The sequence below is a fragment of the Hordeum vulgare genome, chromosome 6H (assembly GCF_904849725.1).
Source record: "Hordeum vulgare subsp. vulgare chromosome 6H, MorexV3_pseudomolecules_assembly, whole genome shotgun sequence".
NCBI lineage: Eukaryota > Viridiplantae > Streptophyta > Magnoliopsida > Poales > Poaceae > Hordeum > Hordeum vulgare.
This window is the reverse complement of record NC_058523.1, coordinates 559,650,229-559,667,392: the sequence shown is the minus strand read 5'-3', so window position 1 is coordinate 559,667,392 and position 17,164 is coordinate 559,650,229. Positions and strand designations below refer to the sequence as shown.

Here is a 17,164-nt window from a genome sequence, read left to right as displayed (position 1 = left end):
ATGATCGCCTAGGGGTGCCGATGACGCCTCTAGGGGAAGAGTGATGACGATGACGCTTGCGTGCTGTCTCGTCGAGACCTTCTTCGAAGTGGTGTGCGTGAGCTTTTTTATGTGTGCCGCTCAACGGTTGTAACGGTTTTCGCCTGGTTTTCCATAATTAACTGAGCAATTATCTTCTGCTTATTTGATGGACGAGACAATCTTTGCCTCCGTTTCCAAAAAAAAGTTAGGACGATGAAAATTGAGTGGGGGACGGCAGAGAACAGGGAATCAGGAGGTTAGGGTGGAATGAAGAATTAACTAACTGAAACCAGAATAAAAAAAACTGCTCTGGTGGGATATAAATATGCATTCAATAGAAATTTGCAGTATTAACCAAGCAACCTGTTGCACGTAATTTGCAATATCTTGCAAGTGGATACAGATATGGCACAAACCAAGCACCAACCTTACCAAGCGACCTTGTCGCCATCACCAGCAAAAAACAATTCTGCTTGCAAGCAGTTTGGAACACGATCGCATTTCACATTTCTCCATCGTTAGCCGGTAGATACCAGGCAACTTTGGTTTACAGGGCTGAAATGAAGAATAAAACTCACAATTGAAATAACCAAAAAAAAAAGAATTCAAGATCAGTTTCAACTATGTATGACGTATTGTTACGAATAACACTAGAGTTATAACATCTCAGAAGCTCAGCAAGGCTATCTCAACACAATGTCTACAGAAACAGGCAGGGTTCTAGTAAACTGTGCAACTGGATTCTGGAGCTATGCAACCGCACTTTGGAGCAATGGCTCTATGTATGACGTATTGTTACGAATAACACTAGAGTTATAACATCTCAGAAGCTCAGCAAGGCTATCTCAACACAATGTCTACAGAAACAGGCAGGGTTCTAGTAAACTGTGCAACTGGATTCTGGAGCTATGCAACCGCACTTTGGAGCAATGGCTCTATGTATGACGTATTGTTACGAATAACACTAGAGTTATAACATCTCAGAAGCTCAGCAAGGCTATCTCAACACAATGTCTACAGAAACAGGCAGGGTTCTAGTAAACTGTGCAACTGGATTCTGGAGCTATGCAACCGCACTTTGGAGCAATGGCTCTATGTATGACGTATTGTTACGAATAACACTAGAGTTATAACATCTCAGAAGCTCAGCAAGGCTATCTCAACACAATGTCTACAGAAACAGGCAGGGTTCTAGTAAACTGTGCAACTGGATTCTGGAGCTATGCAACCGCACTTTGGAGCAATGGCTCCATGCAGACAGGACTTTGCAAATGTACAGGGTATTCTTCCGGGGCTGGACTTCACAACAGCACCTTCATTCTTATGCACAGAAAGCATCTAAGACAAAGAGATAGAACATAAGGAACCCGCAGTTTAAGAGTGAACATAAGGAACCCGCAGTTTAAGAGTTTACAGAGACCATAAGGGAGTAGTGAGGAACTTTACCGTGAATCACTTGTGTAGTTTTGGGAGAGCATCAAAGACCTTTGGCCTGGGTGGGCAGTTCCCTTCAGCATCTGCAATGGCATCGAGCTTCTCGTCGACTCGCTCCAGGTACTTGTCATGCGTCTTGAGCATCTGCTCCATTTCCTTATTAGACCAACACCCATCAAGCTTCTTCACAAGGTACCTGTGAAAAAATATTTCCTCAATACAAAAATCAAACTACAACTAGATCTAAACTTAAACATGAACATAATAAATGAACTAAGAAAAACTCCATGCATTATCTACCTACTTTTGCTAGGCATGCATGTTAACAAATTAGTTCATTAAAGCATATATATTCCATGCCTTACCAAACACGTCAGTTTTATAGCCCAAACAACATGCATGTTAACAAATTAGTCATTAACGCATATATTCCATGCATTACCAAACACAGAAGCATAAACACATCAGTTTATAGCCTGCATGTTAATAAATTAGTTCGTTAAAGCGTACATCTCACGCATTAGCAAACACGAAAGCATAAACACATCAGTTTTATAGCCCAAACAGCATGCATTTTAACAAACTAGTTCGTTATAGCAAACACGAAAGCATAAACACATCAGTTTTCTAGCCCAAACAGCATGCATTTTAACAAACTAGTTCGTTATAGCAAACACGAAAGCATAAACACATCAGTTTTATAGCCCAAACAGCATGCATTTTAACAAACTAGTAGCAGTGGGTGTGTTTCTTACTTGCGACGGATTCTCATCATGTTGTTGTAGTAGTCAACCAAGTCGTAGAGCATCCTGACGATATGAGGTTGCTGCCCAAGGAGTTCGTCAGGTATAGCGAAAATGTCGAGTTCCTGCATGCAACAAAATGTTAGATGCATGCAGTAACATAGTTATGCAAACACTATTTACAAAGAAAAGAAGCTCGCATAAACCAGTCGGTCAATGCAGGCTGACTCTTCAAGTCTGCGATAAGCCTTCAACTCGTCATTGTCGACCAGCTTGATGGTATTTTGGTTCCCGTCACACCATAACGACCATTGGTGGTGGACGGGAGTGACCCGATCCTGGACCTGCATTACAAAGGAATTCCAATTAAAGTACAAGAACAGCATTGAATTTACTTCAACAGTGCCAGCAGACAACTGCAACGAAACAAATCTTTATTGCCTCAAAATTGGACAATAACTGTAGGATCTTCCACTAGAGAAACATCGGAGTACCAATAGTTGAGAGAGATAATAGCGTGTGGAAATTATAGACACAAAGGAATTAAAAATGGCAAAATAGTTATGTTGGAATGGCAGGGACAAACATACTGGTTAATAAATTAATAAACAGAGTTCAGCAATCCATATATATTTTGACTTGTACCCACCAGAGAGCCACATGTTGGCGTTCAAATCAAATACCATCTAGTCTAGTACATATTAGCAAGTAGAACCAAGTTGAGTAGCACGGTTCTTCATCAAAGTCTAGAAACGAAACACCAAAGCTCAGCACAATAGCATGATTATAGAGAAACAAAACAGCTACTACACTGCAGTTACAAGTTAAAGTCTAACAGCAAACCAGTAGCTCCAATGCTTGTCCATCAACACAAGAAAAAAACTAATCCTTGTCAAACTCCAGTGAAGTATATCCTTGGCATTACATAACACCATTCTTTGCTGTGTTACTAAAAGACAAAAGATATGACGAGATGGGCACATAACATCATCCTATTGATATTTTGTATATCCAATCTGGACCAACTTCACAAAGAAAATGCTTACAATTTGTAACCGAAATATATTTAACTAGCAATGCAAAATGTACATGAGTAGAGCATATTCTGAATAGGCACAGTAAACCCCATATTCTAAACACATCTAGGCCACCATGCAGACTAGCATGGCGCGTCCCGTCGCATCACAGCAGGGCAGGGCAGGGCAGCCTCGAATCGAATAGGCTACTGGAGGAAATGTAGAGTAGATACCCATCTTCATACGAGCCGAGCCAGATCCCCTATTGCATTATCCCTAGCGTACTTGTTTAGGTAGAGAGTCCTAGTTGCTGCTAGTTTCGGGAAGCGGAAGAGGAACTAGGCCATGCCCCAAACCAAGCGGGAAGAGAAGGGGTCCGCACTCCGCACCTGTGGTACGGGCTGCAGCTCCTCCGCTGGTGCCCTCCGCCTCCCCTGGCCGCGGCCACGGCCGCGCCCAGCGCGCGCACCTCTAAGCACAGCCGCCATGTCGACCCTGAGGTCGGGAGGGGAGGGGAGGAGACAGAGAGGTCAATCATGGCGGAAATCGAAATCGAAATCTACTGCTAATAACATAAATCGGGAGGGGAGGGGAGGGGAGGGGAGGCCGACCAAGGAGAGAAATGGAGAAGGCCGGTGGTCGCGGCGAGGGAATGAGGGCGGGGGGAGGAGAGAGGGAGGGGGGACGCCGGCTTTTATCCCGGCGGGAGGGTGAGGCCCACCTGTCATCCCGATTCCTCCCATCGCCGGCGGGAGGTAGCTTGTGCCTCGTGGCCCCACACGTCAGCGAGGGCAGCCCGCTTCGTCCCATCGCCGGCGGGAGCTTGTGCTTCGCGGCCCCACCCGTCAGCGAGGGCGAGGGCGGGCGCGCTGGGAGACTTGCTGCGGAAGGCAGGTGGCTTCTGGTGGCTTCTGGGAGAAGGAGGAGGCTTCTGGTGGCTTCTGGTGGCTTCTGGCTTCCGCAGGCTATGGAGGCCAGAAGGAAGAGGAGGCTATGGTAGTGCCTCCTCCTTCTTCCTCTGGGAGAAGGAGGAGGCTTCTGGTGTTGTGGCTCGGGAAGGAAGCCATCTCGCATCTTTTGACCCGTCGACCGTTGGATTCCCATCCTGGTGCGTCCGTCTCGTTGGGAATCCATCCAACGGTCAGGACCTGCTCACTCTTCTCAGTCTGTCTCCCTGCATGTACAGTAATACTAATAATTAAAAAAAGAAAAAAAGAAGAGGAGGCACGGGTTGCACACTGCCTCCTGAAAAGACTAGACTGCTGCCCAGAGCTACAGCTACAGAGACGCTAGCCTCATCCCCGAGGCCAGGGCAGGCATCCCAACAAACTTACTACTCACCACAGTAAAAAAAACAACTTACTAGTACTATATGTTATGACCAGAGGCCCACTTATCTTAATAATAATATTAAGGGTTAAGATCAATCTATTTTGATCGGCTCTAAATAGGAGCCGGCGCCCTAACCCTAGCCGCCTCTTCCGTCACGCTGCTGCCCCCAATTTGTGCAAGACGGCACCCCCTTCGCCGGCGACCACATCCGATCCCCTCCTTCCCCTACAACCTCCGGCCAAGACCCGATAGAACCCTAGTTTCTACCAGTTTGGTATCACGTAGCTTCGGTGCGATCATGTCTTCGTCGTCGCCCACCTTAACCCTCCCGCTGCCGCCCGCCACCACCACCCCGCCGGCACCCCTTCTCTGCCGGTGTCGGTCACCTCCGCCGCGCCGGTTCCCACCGTCTTCACACCGGAGGAAGCCACCGCAGCGCTCCGTGATCTCGCCATCGCAGTCCAGGGCATCCGCCTCTACTTGGCTGGGCCCTACGGGCCGCTGCTCCTGTCGTGGCAACCGCCGCACCCGGCGGCCTCCGCGGCGCTCGCTGGGCCGCTGCAGCCGCATCCCGCCTCCAACCCGCCCTGGCCGCAATGGTCGTCGCCGACCCTCGCGGCCTCCGCCGCACCCGTTTGCCCGCTGCAGCTGCAGCCCCCCCCCCCCCCCCATCGATCCACTCCGGGCCGGCTACGAGCGCATCTATGGGAGTCCCGATCCACCAGGTCCGGTTCCAGCCTTCGCCGTCACCGCTTCCGGCCTGGTTGGCCGGGTCATCACCGCAGTCGGCGCCCGCCCTGCGGTACGGCGGTCCCTCTAGCTTCGCGGGTCCCTACACCGGCCTCGACGGGCAGCCGTTTCACGGGGGACCCCGTGCGTACACCGACCCGGCGCCGCGCCCCATGCTGCTCCACACCGCCGACCCGTACGGCCACGGCGGTCATACTCAAACACCGTCGCGCTTCGCCAAACTCGACTTCGCCACCTTCGACGGCACCGAGGACCCCTTCCACTGGCTTAACCAGTGTGAGCAGTTCTTTCGGGGGCAACGCACGCTCGCATCGGACCGCACCTGGCTCGCTTCATATCACCTATGAAGCGTCGCGCAAACGTGGTACTACGCCCTCGAGCAGGACGAGGGCGGCATGCACCCAGGGGAGCGCTTTCGCGAGCTCTGTCTCCTTCGCTTCGGGCCGCCAATACGCGGGAGTCCGCTGGCGGAGCTAGGCCGACTCCCCTTCACCTCCACGGTGCAGGACTTCGTCGACCGCTTCCAAGCCCTGGCGTGCCACGCGCCCGGCGTGATGGGCCGTCAGCGGGCCGAGCTCTTCGTCGGCGGTCTACCGGATCATATCCGCGTGGACGTGGAGCTTCGGGACCGCAGGACATCCAGACCACCATGTATTATGCCCGCGCATTCGAGCAGCGGGCGGTGGCTATGCAGCAGGCGTTCCCGGCCCAGGCACCTCGCCCACCCCCTCAGCCGGCTATGTCTGCACCCAGCCGGCCTGACCAGCCGACGACAGGGCCTCCCGCCACGACAGCAACTCGACCGTTCCGTCGGCTAACCCCAGCCGAACAACACGAGCGTCGTCGACAGGGGTTATGTTTCAACTGCGATGAGCCCTACGTGCCAGGCCACGTCTGACCGCGCCTTCTTCTACCTGGAGGCAGACGACTATGTCGCGGCGGATACAGCTCCCTCCGAGCTTGCCGAGGCGGCAGCCCCGACGTCAGCCACCGCTATCGTGGTCTCCCTCCATGCCCTTGCCGGCATACGAGCGGAAACAACGATGCGGTTGCCAGTGATGGTTAATGGGGAACGCCTCTTAGCTCTCCTGGACACGAGCTCTGCGCACAAATTCCTACCCGCGTCTACTATGCGTCGCCTGGCCCTCCAGCCGACGGACGGCGAGCAGCTCCGAGTTACCATGGCTAACGGTGAGCATCTCCGCTGCCACGAAATTGCGCAGGAGGTTCCCATCCTCATCGGCGACCAGTCCTTCGCCATCACGTGCGTCGGCATCAACTTGGGCGACTACGACTTCATCCTCGGCGTCGACTTCTTCCGAACGCTCGGACCCATCCCTTGCGTTCTGGCTACCATCACGATCACTTCGAGTTTTTGGTGATGCCTTTCGGTCTCTCCAATGCGTCGGCGACATTCCAGGCCTTGATGCACGGCGTACTTCGGACCAGCTCAACCCTCCGAAGGCACCTTGGGAGCAGCTCAAGGAGTTCCACCAACATTTTCTAGACGTCCAGCTCGAGGACGAGTTGTTTGCGCATGCGTGAAGAAATGTTATGACCAGAGGCCCAGTTAACAAAACTGGCCCAGTTATCTTAATAATATTACGGGCTTAGCCCAGTTTATTATAGCCTAGGGAACTTATATATAGTCATATAATCAGCACTATTAAGATTAAGCAAAGATCAATCTATTTTGATCGGCTCCAACTAGGAGCCGACGCCCTAACCCTAGCCGCCTCTTCCATCGCGCCGCTGCCCCCATCTGTGCAAGACGGCGCCCCTTCGCCGGCGACAACAGCCGATCCCCTCCTTCCCCTACAACCTCCGGCCAAGACCCGGCAGAACCCTAGTTTCTACCACTATATTTCACCACGGTAAAAAAAAAGTGTACTATTTACTAGTTGTAATACTCCTCATCAAACATGTACTTCAAGCAAGCAATAAAAAGCATGGATCATCAAACATCAAACAACAAACACAGGCATCTAAACAAGCAGGATTAACAATCATTTTCAACTACGTGCTGAATTACTCAACCCCTAACAAATGTTGTACTCCATGGACTGAAGCACTACACTAAACTGAAGCTAAACTGAACAATACTCCATATTATTGCTAGGAGAACAAGGCACTACTCACCAGCTCCTTGGCATGCAGATGCAGCTCCAGCTCCAGCTCCCTCCCTGAAACAAACAAACAGGTCCCTGAAACAAACAAACAAACAAACAGGCAGAATTCAGCACCTGCACGAGGCAAATTCCATGGACACAGCAGCTAACACCAACAACAAAGAATTCGAGATAGGAATAGCCAAAGCACGGGGGAACTCATGGTGCATCTGAGTAACTAAATTGTAGAATGAGTCTCAGATGGGAATATTTCTCACCTATCTTCCACAAGTTGAGCCAAGCCATAATAATTAGCTCACCAATTCTGCAACTTTGACTTACCACACAGACTACATAAATGTATGTATCACCAAATAATATATCTGAGTTAAAACCATTTGTGCCAACATGGTAGATAAATGTTGCACCGATACTTCCGCAAAAATAAAAATAAAATTTTGCAACGATAATTAAGAGTAGGTTAACCTTCCCCGTGCAGGCCCTTTCCTGCCGCAACCCTCTCGCACCCTCGGGGACAACCACATATTAGCGTCAGCAGGGAGTAGAGACAGTTTCCTACTTGTCTCTGTGTTATCAGTCACGGTAACGGGGTAGTTACTGAGAGAAGTAGCATCCATTATTCTACATCTGCCTCTGTTAGTTATTGCTTAAAAATAGTTAGTTGTATATTGCCAAATCAGCATTTTCCTGTGAAAAGGTAATCCCTGGATCAGTGTAGGGGCGACAAGTATCGACATATCTGCACCAGAGCAGCATATAAATCACAAGAACAGATATCGAAGAATGGCAATGGACAACTAAACTACCACTTCAGGGTTAGGTGGTACACGGTGATCACTGATACGGCTCAACTCCTACTCCTACAGATTGACATGAAACTCAGTACTACCGAAACAATCGCTTCCGATTTGATCGGATTGGGTCTTAGCCCTCCCTAACTAAACAAACCCTAATGAAGGTCCAACTCCTAGAGGAAATTCACAAGCAGCACAATGCACTAGCTGACTGGCATGTAATATGATATAACTTTGATACACATGCAATTGATGTACCTATCAAGCAGTTGCCAGTGGTTTCCGATTTGTGCATCCACATCATCATTCTCCTTCTAATTCCTGAAGCATAGCATCAACCTAAAACAGAGCAAAAAATATATGTCAACAACCAACCCATAAATTATTCAATAGCAATGTATAGATGACCAACAACAATGCTAGATCCACCAAAGAAATCTCTCCAACTAACAGACTTGGGGGATGGAGAATATAGGCATAGAGATCAGCAATAAAGCCACACGGTATAACTTTGTTAACAAGAGCAACCAAGACCCATATACTTCTAATGCTGACATGATATACTTCAATCGTTCTTCTTTTTAGGCTAAAGAGAGAACTCGCTTCATTAAGAATGAATTATCACAATCATTTTGACATAAAGGACACAAGGAGGACCTTGTGCCAACGACCAAGCATAAGTGTCTAGAGCTAACTTGTGAGCAACTCTCAATCATATACTTTAATGTAAACTAACACAGTACCCTTGTAGTATAACTCTGTTGATGCTAGTTCAGCATTTTGTTCCAAATGAACACGTAATATAAAGGTGGAAAATGGAAATGCAATCAAGCAGGTGTCAACAGTATGTGCAGGCCAGGACCCAGTGGAAGTTGACAAATTCAGGATGCAGTTTATGACAAAGAGATCCATTCATACAGTCTAATTTAGGATACGGTTTATGACGAAGAAATTCGTTTGTTCTGTTTAGTATCTCCAACTAACAATGGAATGAAACTAAACTAGGTCTAGTAGACTACTAGGCCAAAAACTGGTACCACGTACTGTCACCGGGTTACCGGAAAAACTGGTATAAGGCCGAATACAAGGCCAATTAACCCATATACTCGCTACAAGTAGAAACCCATGGGTAACAGTTACCTTGTATCACATAACTTACCAACAGCAGGCAATCAACAATACTTATTTCTTCAAAGGTTGAGAAAACTATTTAAGATGTTACCATACCCTAAGAACGAAGGAAAAGAAGTAAATCATTATCTGACAAAATTGTGCCCAACTAATTTAACCGTTTCAGCTTCTCAAGCTAGTAATCGATAGCCGACGAAGTCAGGGAAAAAAGCGATTACCTTAAACAGCAAACCAGAGCAAATATAGTGTACCAACAGAACCAGAGTGTTACAATCTTTGACTTTTCATACATGGAAGAGATACATACCTTGTCAACCAGTGCTGACGACACTTTTTCCTCTGAAGCAACCTCGGTGGTGTCGTCTGACTCCTCTCTAGCAGCCGTATATGCCTTCTTAGCTTCTTCTGCCCCCTCTGTGTATTCTCTTTCAAGCATGGAGTTATATGGTTTTATCTGCATTCCTCAACAATTAAGTACTACTCAGACTCTACAGTAAAACAGTTCATACATGCAACAAACAAAAAAATGCTGTATGGTAATTGTCCCTCTGACCCCACTTCAAAAATTCACATTATACCTCCTTGTTGACAAGGCTCAGGAACTCTTGACGCTCCTTGCTAACAGACTGCAATGTACTCCCCCCGTCCCGAAATATCTGTGGCAGGTGACAGAATTTTGAACTAAGCACATTTTTTCATTTACACCCGTTACATTTTAAATAGCTAGCAATCCAGTACAGCAGTGTCGTGATCCCCGCGATCCCCTTTCCCGTGCCGTGATCCCAGCTCTTGCCCGCGATTCCAGCTCGCCATGATCTCCTCACCTGCCCACGATCCCACCTCCCCGTGATCTCCGCACCTGCCCACAATCCCACCTCCCCATGATCTCCGCACCTGCCCGCGATCCACCCACGATCTCAATCCTCTCGTCAGCTTTGTGGTGCAGATCTCCTGCTCCAGGCTTTCCGCTGCCGGCCGCCGGAGCTCCTGCTGGAGGCCCTCCGCCGCTGCCCGTCAAAGCTCCTGCTCCAGGCCCGCCGCAGCCACCGGCGGAGCTCCTGCCCCAGGCCCCTCGCCGTCGGCCTGCTTCCGTCCCTCTGCTCTAGACGCGTCGCCTCGCCAAGCTCCTGGACCAGTGCCTGGCCGAGCCCAGCGCCTCGCGGAGCTCCTTGACCAGCGTGACTAGCCGAGCTGCAGCTCCTCGACCAGCACCTAGTCGACCTCCGGTGCCTCGCGGAGCTCCTTGACCAGCACCTAGGCCGAGCTGCAGTGCCTCACCAATTTCCTCGTCCGGAGCCTCGCCGAGCTCCTCATCCCGCGACTCGCCGAGCTCCTCGTCCGGCAGAAACTGAAGAACAAGAACCTCAAAAAAATGAATCTGAAGAATAGTGTTGAACCAACAAGAACCTAAAGAAAGTCATAATTCAGGTGAGACTACTGAAAGTACACGTTTACGAATGTCATGTTTTGATTCTTGGATCATGCATATATTCAGCCATTCCAACTCAATTTAGACTAATGCAGTTTTTTTGGCTTGAACGATTTTAAAGTGTTGATACAAATAGCATTGGGAAGAACTGAAAGATTATACAGGTTCACTTAATTTGCCTGGTCTTTTCAAGCAAGCATGTTGTCGCCAGCTTAACTATCAACTGATCCTTTCAGCAAGTGATCATGCAAGAAGACAATTAACTTTAATACCTTGATCAAAGAACAAGGTAGTCGATGATAGCCTGCAGGACAACTGGGATTGGTTCTATATGACCTGCACACAAGGTCAAGGGAAGAAGACATGTCTTAGCTACTGCTTTCGTACCTGCTAGTATTATGAAATTTAGCAACCGCCGTCAGCACAACACAAAGGATGATGAAATTTTCATCTGGTCGAAAGTTGATGCATGTATTTCCAGCTAGTATGCACATCTTGAAAACAAACAGATTAAGTTGTTTATTCAGTTAGATTGTTCACTTCAGGTCCAAGAAAGGGACTCCCCTCTTGGCACCTTCGTTTTCTCTCTCGGAGAGCAGAGCAGTTCCCACGCATAGGGAAATGAAAATGTCACCTTATATAGTGTCCCGAATCCACCTCGGCCGACTTTATTGTTGTTGTTGAAGTTGTAAGTTGCTGATTCAACTGCGTATAGGAGAAGAGCCTTACGTTCTTCTCGGCTAAAATGCCTGAAAGCGGCAACATTTGGCAAGGATGTGTCGTTAATTATTTGTCCACACTTTTGTTGAAGGATGATAAGTAAAGTGTAAAAATGGACATTTAGTTTCAGCATATCTGTCATTGTGTGGGAACAGAAAACTGATGGAAGAATACTGCATGAAGGGTTGAACGCATCACAAAGTCATAACAATAAATCTGTAAACTCTGTCGGACGACGGTGCAGTAAATTTTGCAACGCAGAGAGAAGTTTTACCACTTATCCTGGTATTGGAGTAAAGATTCTCCTCTTGGGAGGCAACACCAGCTCATTATCCTCGGTCTATTTCAATTGTGAACTGAAATTGCTAATATAAGTCGTTGATGCATGTCCTTTTACAGTAATCTACTCATGTCCTTTTTGAATTCCTTAACTTAACTGAATGTTAATTTTTTGTTAGGAAATCGCCATGGATATAGCAGATCTGAACGTGACTCCTCCAAAAGAGGAGGATTGAGTACCTGAAAATCAAGAGGAGGATCGATTCATCGACATGGATATGGCAGATCTAAACTTGACTCCTCCACAAGAGGAGGATGGAGTACCTGAAAATCAAGAGGAGGATGCAACAGGTAAATACTCCAACAATATGACTGAATTTTTAGTGAGTGTTAACTGAATTTTTAGTCAGTGCTAGCTAGTTGACGATTTACTCCTACTTCAGCAAGAGTACTCCTTGCAAATCACATTACTCTAGAGCAAATAACGGTACCCCTACTCTAATCAGCTGGGAGTACAAATAACAGTAGTCTAGAGCAAAAACTACAGCTTTATCCTGTTTTCTGAATGAATTACTCCCACAGCTGCAGAGTACTCCTTGCAAACAACAACACTCTACAGCAAGTCACAGTATTACTCACACACAAATGGTTGCTGTCATCACAATGCTCCTTGCAAGGAGAATGTAGTCACTAAAGTAACTAAAATTTCGAACTCTGAAGTAACATCAGTACAGTAACTGAATTTTTACTTATGCTAATGGATTACAGTGCTAACTAAACCTCCTTACATCACTCCTAACATGACGCAGGTACGACGAACATGCCGCAGGTACAAACACATGATTCTGCGTGAGGAAAGAAGGGAATGGATCATCACCTGTGATGGACGCTTGGAGCCAAGGCGGGATATGGACGCGGGCTTGGCCTCGTGCTTCATTTATCAGGTTGCTTCAGCTGGCGCAGAGGTCAGGTCAGGTCTCTGCCATCCATCCATCCATCCATCCTGGAGTGGATTCATTCAGAGGTCAGGTCAGGTCTCTTGCTCAGACTCTCATTCTGCTACATCAAATCATTCATGCTCAGACATACCGAGGGCCACCACGACGATGAGCGCCTGCGCTGGTGCAGGCACCATCTTGTGCTGGTCGCCGTCCAGATCCTGCGCATCCGGCCTCGCAGCCACCGGATCGAGCCTCTCCGACGCCGGATCCGGCGAATTCGTCGTCGTTTGGACCGAAAGGTCGAACCTTTACAGCAAGGTGGAGGGGAGGGAAGGTGCTGCGGCCAGGCGAGGGGGCAGCGAGGAGCGGCGAAGGGCGGCGAGGCCAGGGAGCAGTGAGGGAGCGGCGAGGCAAGGGGGACGGCGAGGCGAGGGAGCGGTGAGGGGCAGCGAGGCGAGGGAGCGGTGAGGGGCGGCGAGGCGAGGCAGAGAGAGTGGGTGCGGTTGTGGGTGAGTGGAGCGCGGGTTCAATACGAAAGTAGTTGAGGGAGTTTTTGCAAAATGGCCATCGTGACAGAGGCCCTCTTATCTAGGGGTTGAGTTAGCTTCTACTACTACCTCTTTTCCCATTTAGGGCATCTCCAACAGTTTGTTGGTTAACTTGTTGGTAAAATATGCCATGTCATCAGCCAACACCTTAACATACAACTACTCCAATGGGTTGTATCTAGTTTGTCCAAAAAGATGTGAGGTAATAAATAAGGTGCTCTCTCATTCTACATTGGAGCTTGTGCAAGGGTGTTGGTTAATTTACATACAACCTTACTCTCTTTCCTCATTTATTGCAAGACACATCATCAAAAATCCTATGTGTCAAAATTACCAACAACTATCTTACAACCATTGAAGATGCCCTTATAAGGCTTGCGCGTATTCCTAGATCTATAATTTCACCAACATATGTTGAGCTATATAGTCTATAAATTATATCATTAGAAAATAGATGATTTGAAGTTTCCAATGATATATTTTTTATGGTATATAAGTTGTATTATGTTGGTCTATTTATCAACCTAGAGATACGTGCAAGCCTTATAAATCGAAAATTATAAGCCCACCTAGCTTAAACTAACTCTAACCCATGGATCCAAACAGGACCAGATATTTCGAACGGAGGGAGTAAGTAATTATGGCACTATCATTAAGAGTCCGCAAAGTACCGAGAGAAAATACATATCAACTAGGATCATACCGATGCAGATGACTGATATTACAGAGCTGCTCCTGGTCATGTTCTTTTGCTTCTATCATTTCTTCTTCTAGGAAAGAAACTCACCACACGCAGTCAGCTTCTCGGCAAGCCAAGACGTGCTGCATAATAGCGGATTCTCGCGAGGACAAGAACTGGACAGGAGGGACAAAAGATCCATTTTTTCTGGAGAGCAAGGCCAGAGCGGCCGTTGGCGCCGACGCCGGAGCCGTCCCGCGAGGAGGGGGGTCCACGGTGTGGGGACGGACATGAACCATCGGTGGAAGCGAAGGCGGTGAGGCGGCTAGGCGTGTGGCAGGGAGGAAGGTCGAAGCCGACGGGTCACGGACGTCGTGCGGGAGGAGAGGAGAAACCTTTGGGACCGCTACTCAGGGGGAGGCAACGTCTCCAGGGGCAGGACAAAGTGGTGGCGAGGGGCAGGGAAGGGGAAGGGGAAGGGGGCTAGGTGTGGCGGCAAGGAAGGTAGGAGCCGTCGGGGCATCGGTGTCGGTGGTGGCAGGGATGGGAGAGAGCCACAAGGCACGGGAGACTGCAGCTGGTGTTGCGTGTGATAGAGGAGAGAACGATTGGTGTGTGGGCCAGGAATGAGTAGTGACACCCCTCAAATCCGGTCCCTCAAACGCCCGCGGAGACGTCAAGGCGCGTCCGCGGGCACTAATCGGTCATGTCTCAAATAATGCATTCTATATCCGGACACCTCAAATCTCATATCTTAAATCCATACAAACTCATGCAACTACTACGTCCTGCAACTCCATCACTACTACATGACAACGGATTATCAAAATTTGGCATGTTTGACTATGATGGAGATCATCCATGGTTGTCCTTGCCCTTCCCAGTGCCCTTGTTATCATTGTCGTGGAAATGTTGGTCAAAGACGCAGTACGGATCGAGGCGGATCTGCACGTCGGACCTGTCCTCCTCATCGCTCACCTCTTCTCCTCCTTCGGTGGTAGTTCGGCCATTTCACAGCCCGTCTGATTCTGCTTGCGGGCGACGGCGCGTGTGTTCTGCCGCTATCGTTTCTTCAAAATGCGAGCGCGGATGACTTCCTCCTCTGCAGCCGCGCGGGCTGTGGCATCAGCCGCCTCCGCCTCCGTCATTTCCTTCGCGAGATAGGCCCCGGTGATCCTTATCCTCTCCTTCCCACGGCGGGCAGCCGGTTCTCATCGGAACTCGAAGTCCGCGGGTTCGGTCGATGGATCCGCCCGCCAGGACATGGATGATCCCGCCCCAAATGTAGAACCGAGCGCCCTTTGAGCGGACGCTATGGAGTCGCGATAGACAGATCGTGTCGTCGGTCGGGCGATGTCCTCGCGGGAGCGGCGGAGTGCAATGTGAACCGACATTGCCTCCTCCACTCCGCACGGGACGGATGAGGTGGATATATGTGGGGTCGACGCGGGCTAGTGCGAGCCAGGAGGGCGTGCCCGGATGCGCCCGGGCTCCCCCATATTTGCCTCATATTTGGGCTGGATATGAGGGGTGCCGGTCAGCCCGGGTGTTTGAGGCCCGTTTGAGGGGTCCAGCTGGGTCGATTTTTCGTGATCGGGTAGTGACCGGACTGCCTGCCCGGATGTTTGAGGGGGGTTTGAGGGATTCGACTATAGATTCTCTTACACTTCCCATTTGCGAACCGCATGGCCATCGCTAGGCTATGCCACATCCTCACAAGGAGACTGTTGTCGGTTCGGGCCTAGCGAGGTACTATGCAGTCGTTATACACTTTCCATTTGTGAACCGCAGGGCCATCGTGGGGCTATGCCACGTCCTCACAAGGAGACTGGCAGAGGTACTGTGTTTTTGGTCCGGGCCTGGCGAGACATGGTCGAGCAAGATGGGTGATAGCCTGCAAGTGCAGAGGGTTTGGTTGTGGCCTTTTTGAAGTAAGAATACCGGTCCCACGAGGAGCACGGAATTGGGCTTTTGCCTCTTGTAGAGAATTATGTAACTTTTTGCCTGGAGAGATAATTGTAGATTTGAAGAATAGTGACGGCGGATTTAAATAAGGATTTGAAAAATGATAACTTGTAACTAAATAACATAAAAGTAAATCAAAAACAGGAAATGTAATGACGGTGAAATTGGAGCATCTAGGTGTCAGTAAGGTCGATTGATATGCATCATTAGTGTTATTCTAGTATAAACTCTTAGATAAATTGAACGAAAAGGATAGCTTGATGTTATCTTAGTACGAACTATTGAATAGTTTGAACGGAAAGGATAGCTTAATGTTATCTTAGTACCAACTCTTGAATAGATTGATCGGAAAGAATAACTTTGAGGTGGTTCTACTACCTGCACCAATTTCATCTTATTGTTCTCCACTAGATAGGAACTTTGGAGTGATTCTTTGTTGCACGTTTAGGAATCCAACTATGTTAGCATTGTTGAGAGATTGCATCAGTGAAAGTATGTACCCTGGGCCTTATTTCCAAGCATTAATACACCGTTTTGCTCGCTGTTTGCCACTTGTTACCTTGTTTTTTTATATATATATTCATATTACAAAAACCTACATCTACCATCCATATTGCACTTGTATCACCATCTCTTGGTCGAACTAGTGCACCTATACAATTTACCATTGTATTGGGTGTGTCCGGGACACAAGAGATTTCTTGTATTTGGTTGCAGGGTTGCTTGAGAGAGACCATCTTCATCGTATACCTTCCACGGATTGATAAACCTTAGGTCATCCACTTGAGGGAAATTTGCTACTATCCTACAAAAATCTGCGCTTGGAGGACCAACACGAGTCTACAAGAATAAAGTTGTGTAGTAGACATCATGGTCCTAGAGCCCCCATGCCAGCTGATGTGTCGAAGCAGGTCGGCGTGTTAAACGTTGGTTTGAAGAAAGCGACGGTGCGGCGATGCCGACGCGGGTCGAAATTTGTGACGTAGTCAATGCTGGCTTAATGAAGCAATGGCGCGCGTGACCCGTACAACCCGTGGGCGACGAGATTCTCCAGAGAGTATTCGGCCCTCGCAATACCGAACTCTTGGTCGGATTGTTGAGGTGTTTAATGAGGTTGAACTCGGCTCGACGAAGCGATGATGTGTCAAGTGCAGGTCGACAAACGTGGAGCAACGTTATTGGGTTGATTTGACACCAACGTAATGATGAAGATTGCCTTGGAAAAGGCTTAAAAATTATGGACGTGTGTTTTA

At 48.5% G+C, this 17,164-nt stretch overlaps 1 protein-coding gene across 7 annotated transcripts; it reads right to left on the bottom strand.

The window, feature by feature from the left end:
- Nucleotides 1–331: 331 nt before the first annotated feature.
- On the bottom strand, nucleotides 332–13,263 carry LOC123402094. 7 transcript variants are annotated; one of them, XM_045095967.1, is made up of 16 exons: nucleotides 12,868–13,256; nucleotides 12,656–12,781; nucleotides 12,019–12,102; nucleotides 11,414–11,528; nucleotides 11,052–11,115; nucleotides 10,089–10,698; nucleotides 9,929–10,006; nucleotides 9,658–9,804; nucleotides 8,478–8,558; nucleotides 7,436–7,500; nucleotides 3,936–4,388; nucleotides 3,604–3,709; nucleotides 2,405–2,542; nucleotides 2,211–2,323; nucleotides 1,468–1,651; nucleotides 681–1,359 (listed from the first exon to the last, which is right to left on the bottom strand). In XM_045095967.1, exons 11-15 carry the CDS (start codon nucleotides 4,346–4,348, stop codon nucleotides 1,474–1,476), a joined length of 948 nt encoding a protein of 315 aa, XP_044951902.1. In that variant the 5' UTR covers nucleotides 4,349–4,388; nucleotides 7,436–7,500; nucleotides 8,478–8,558; nucleotides 9,658–9,804; nucleotides 9,929–10,006; nucleotides 10,089–10,698; nucleotides 11,052–11,115; nucleotides 11,414–11,528; nucleotides 12,019–12,102; nucleotides 12,656–12,781; nucleotides 12,868–13,256; the 3' UTR covers nucleotides 681–1,359; nucleotides 1,468–1,473. The 7 variants fall into 7 exon arrangements, with proteins under 7 accessions (XP_044951906.1, XP_044951902.1, XP_044951903.1 ...); XM_045095968.1 differs by having other exon boundaries at nucleotides 10,175–10,698; XM_045095971.1 differs by lacking the exon at nucleotides 681–1,359 and adding an exon at nucleotides 332–576 and having other exon boundaries at nucleotides 9,929–10,698; nucleotides 12,868–13,263.
- Between the last annotated feature and the right edge of the window lie 3,901 nt (nucleotides 13,264–17,164).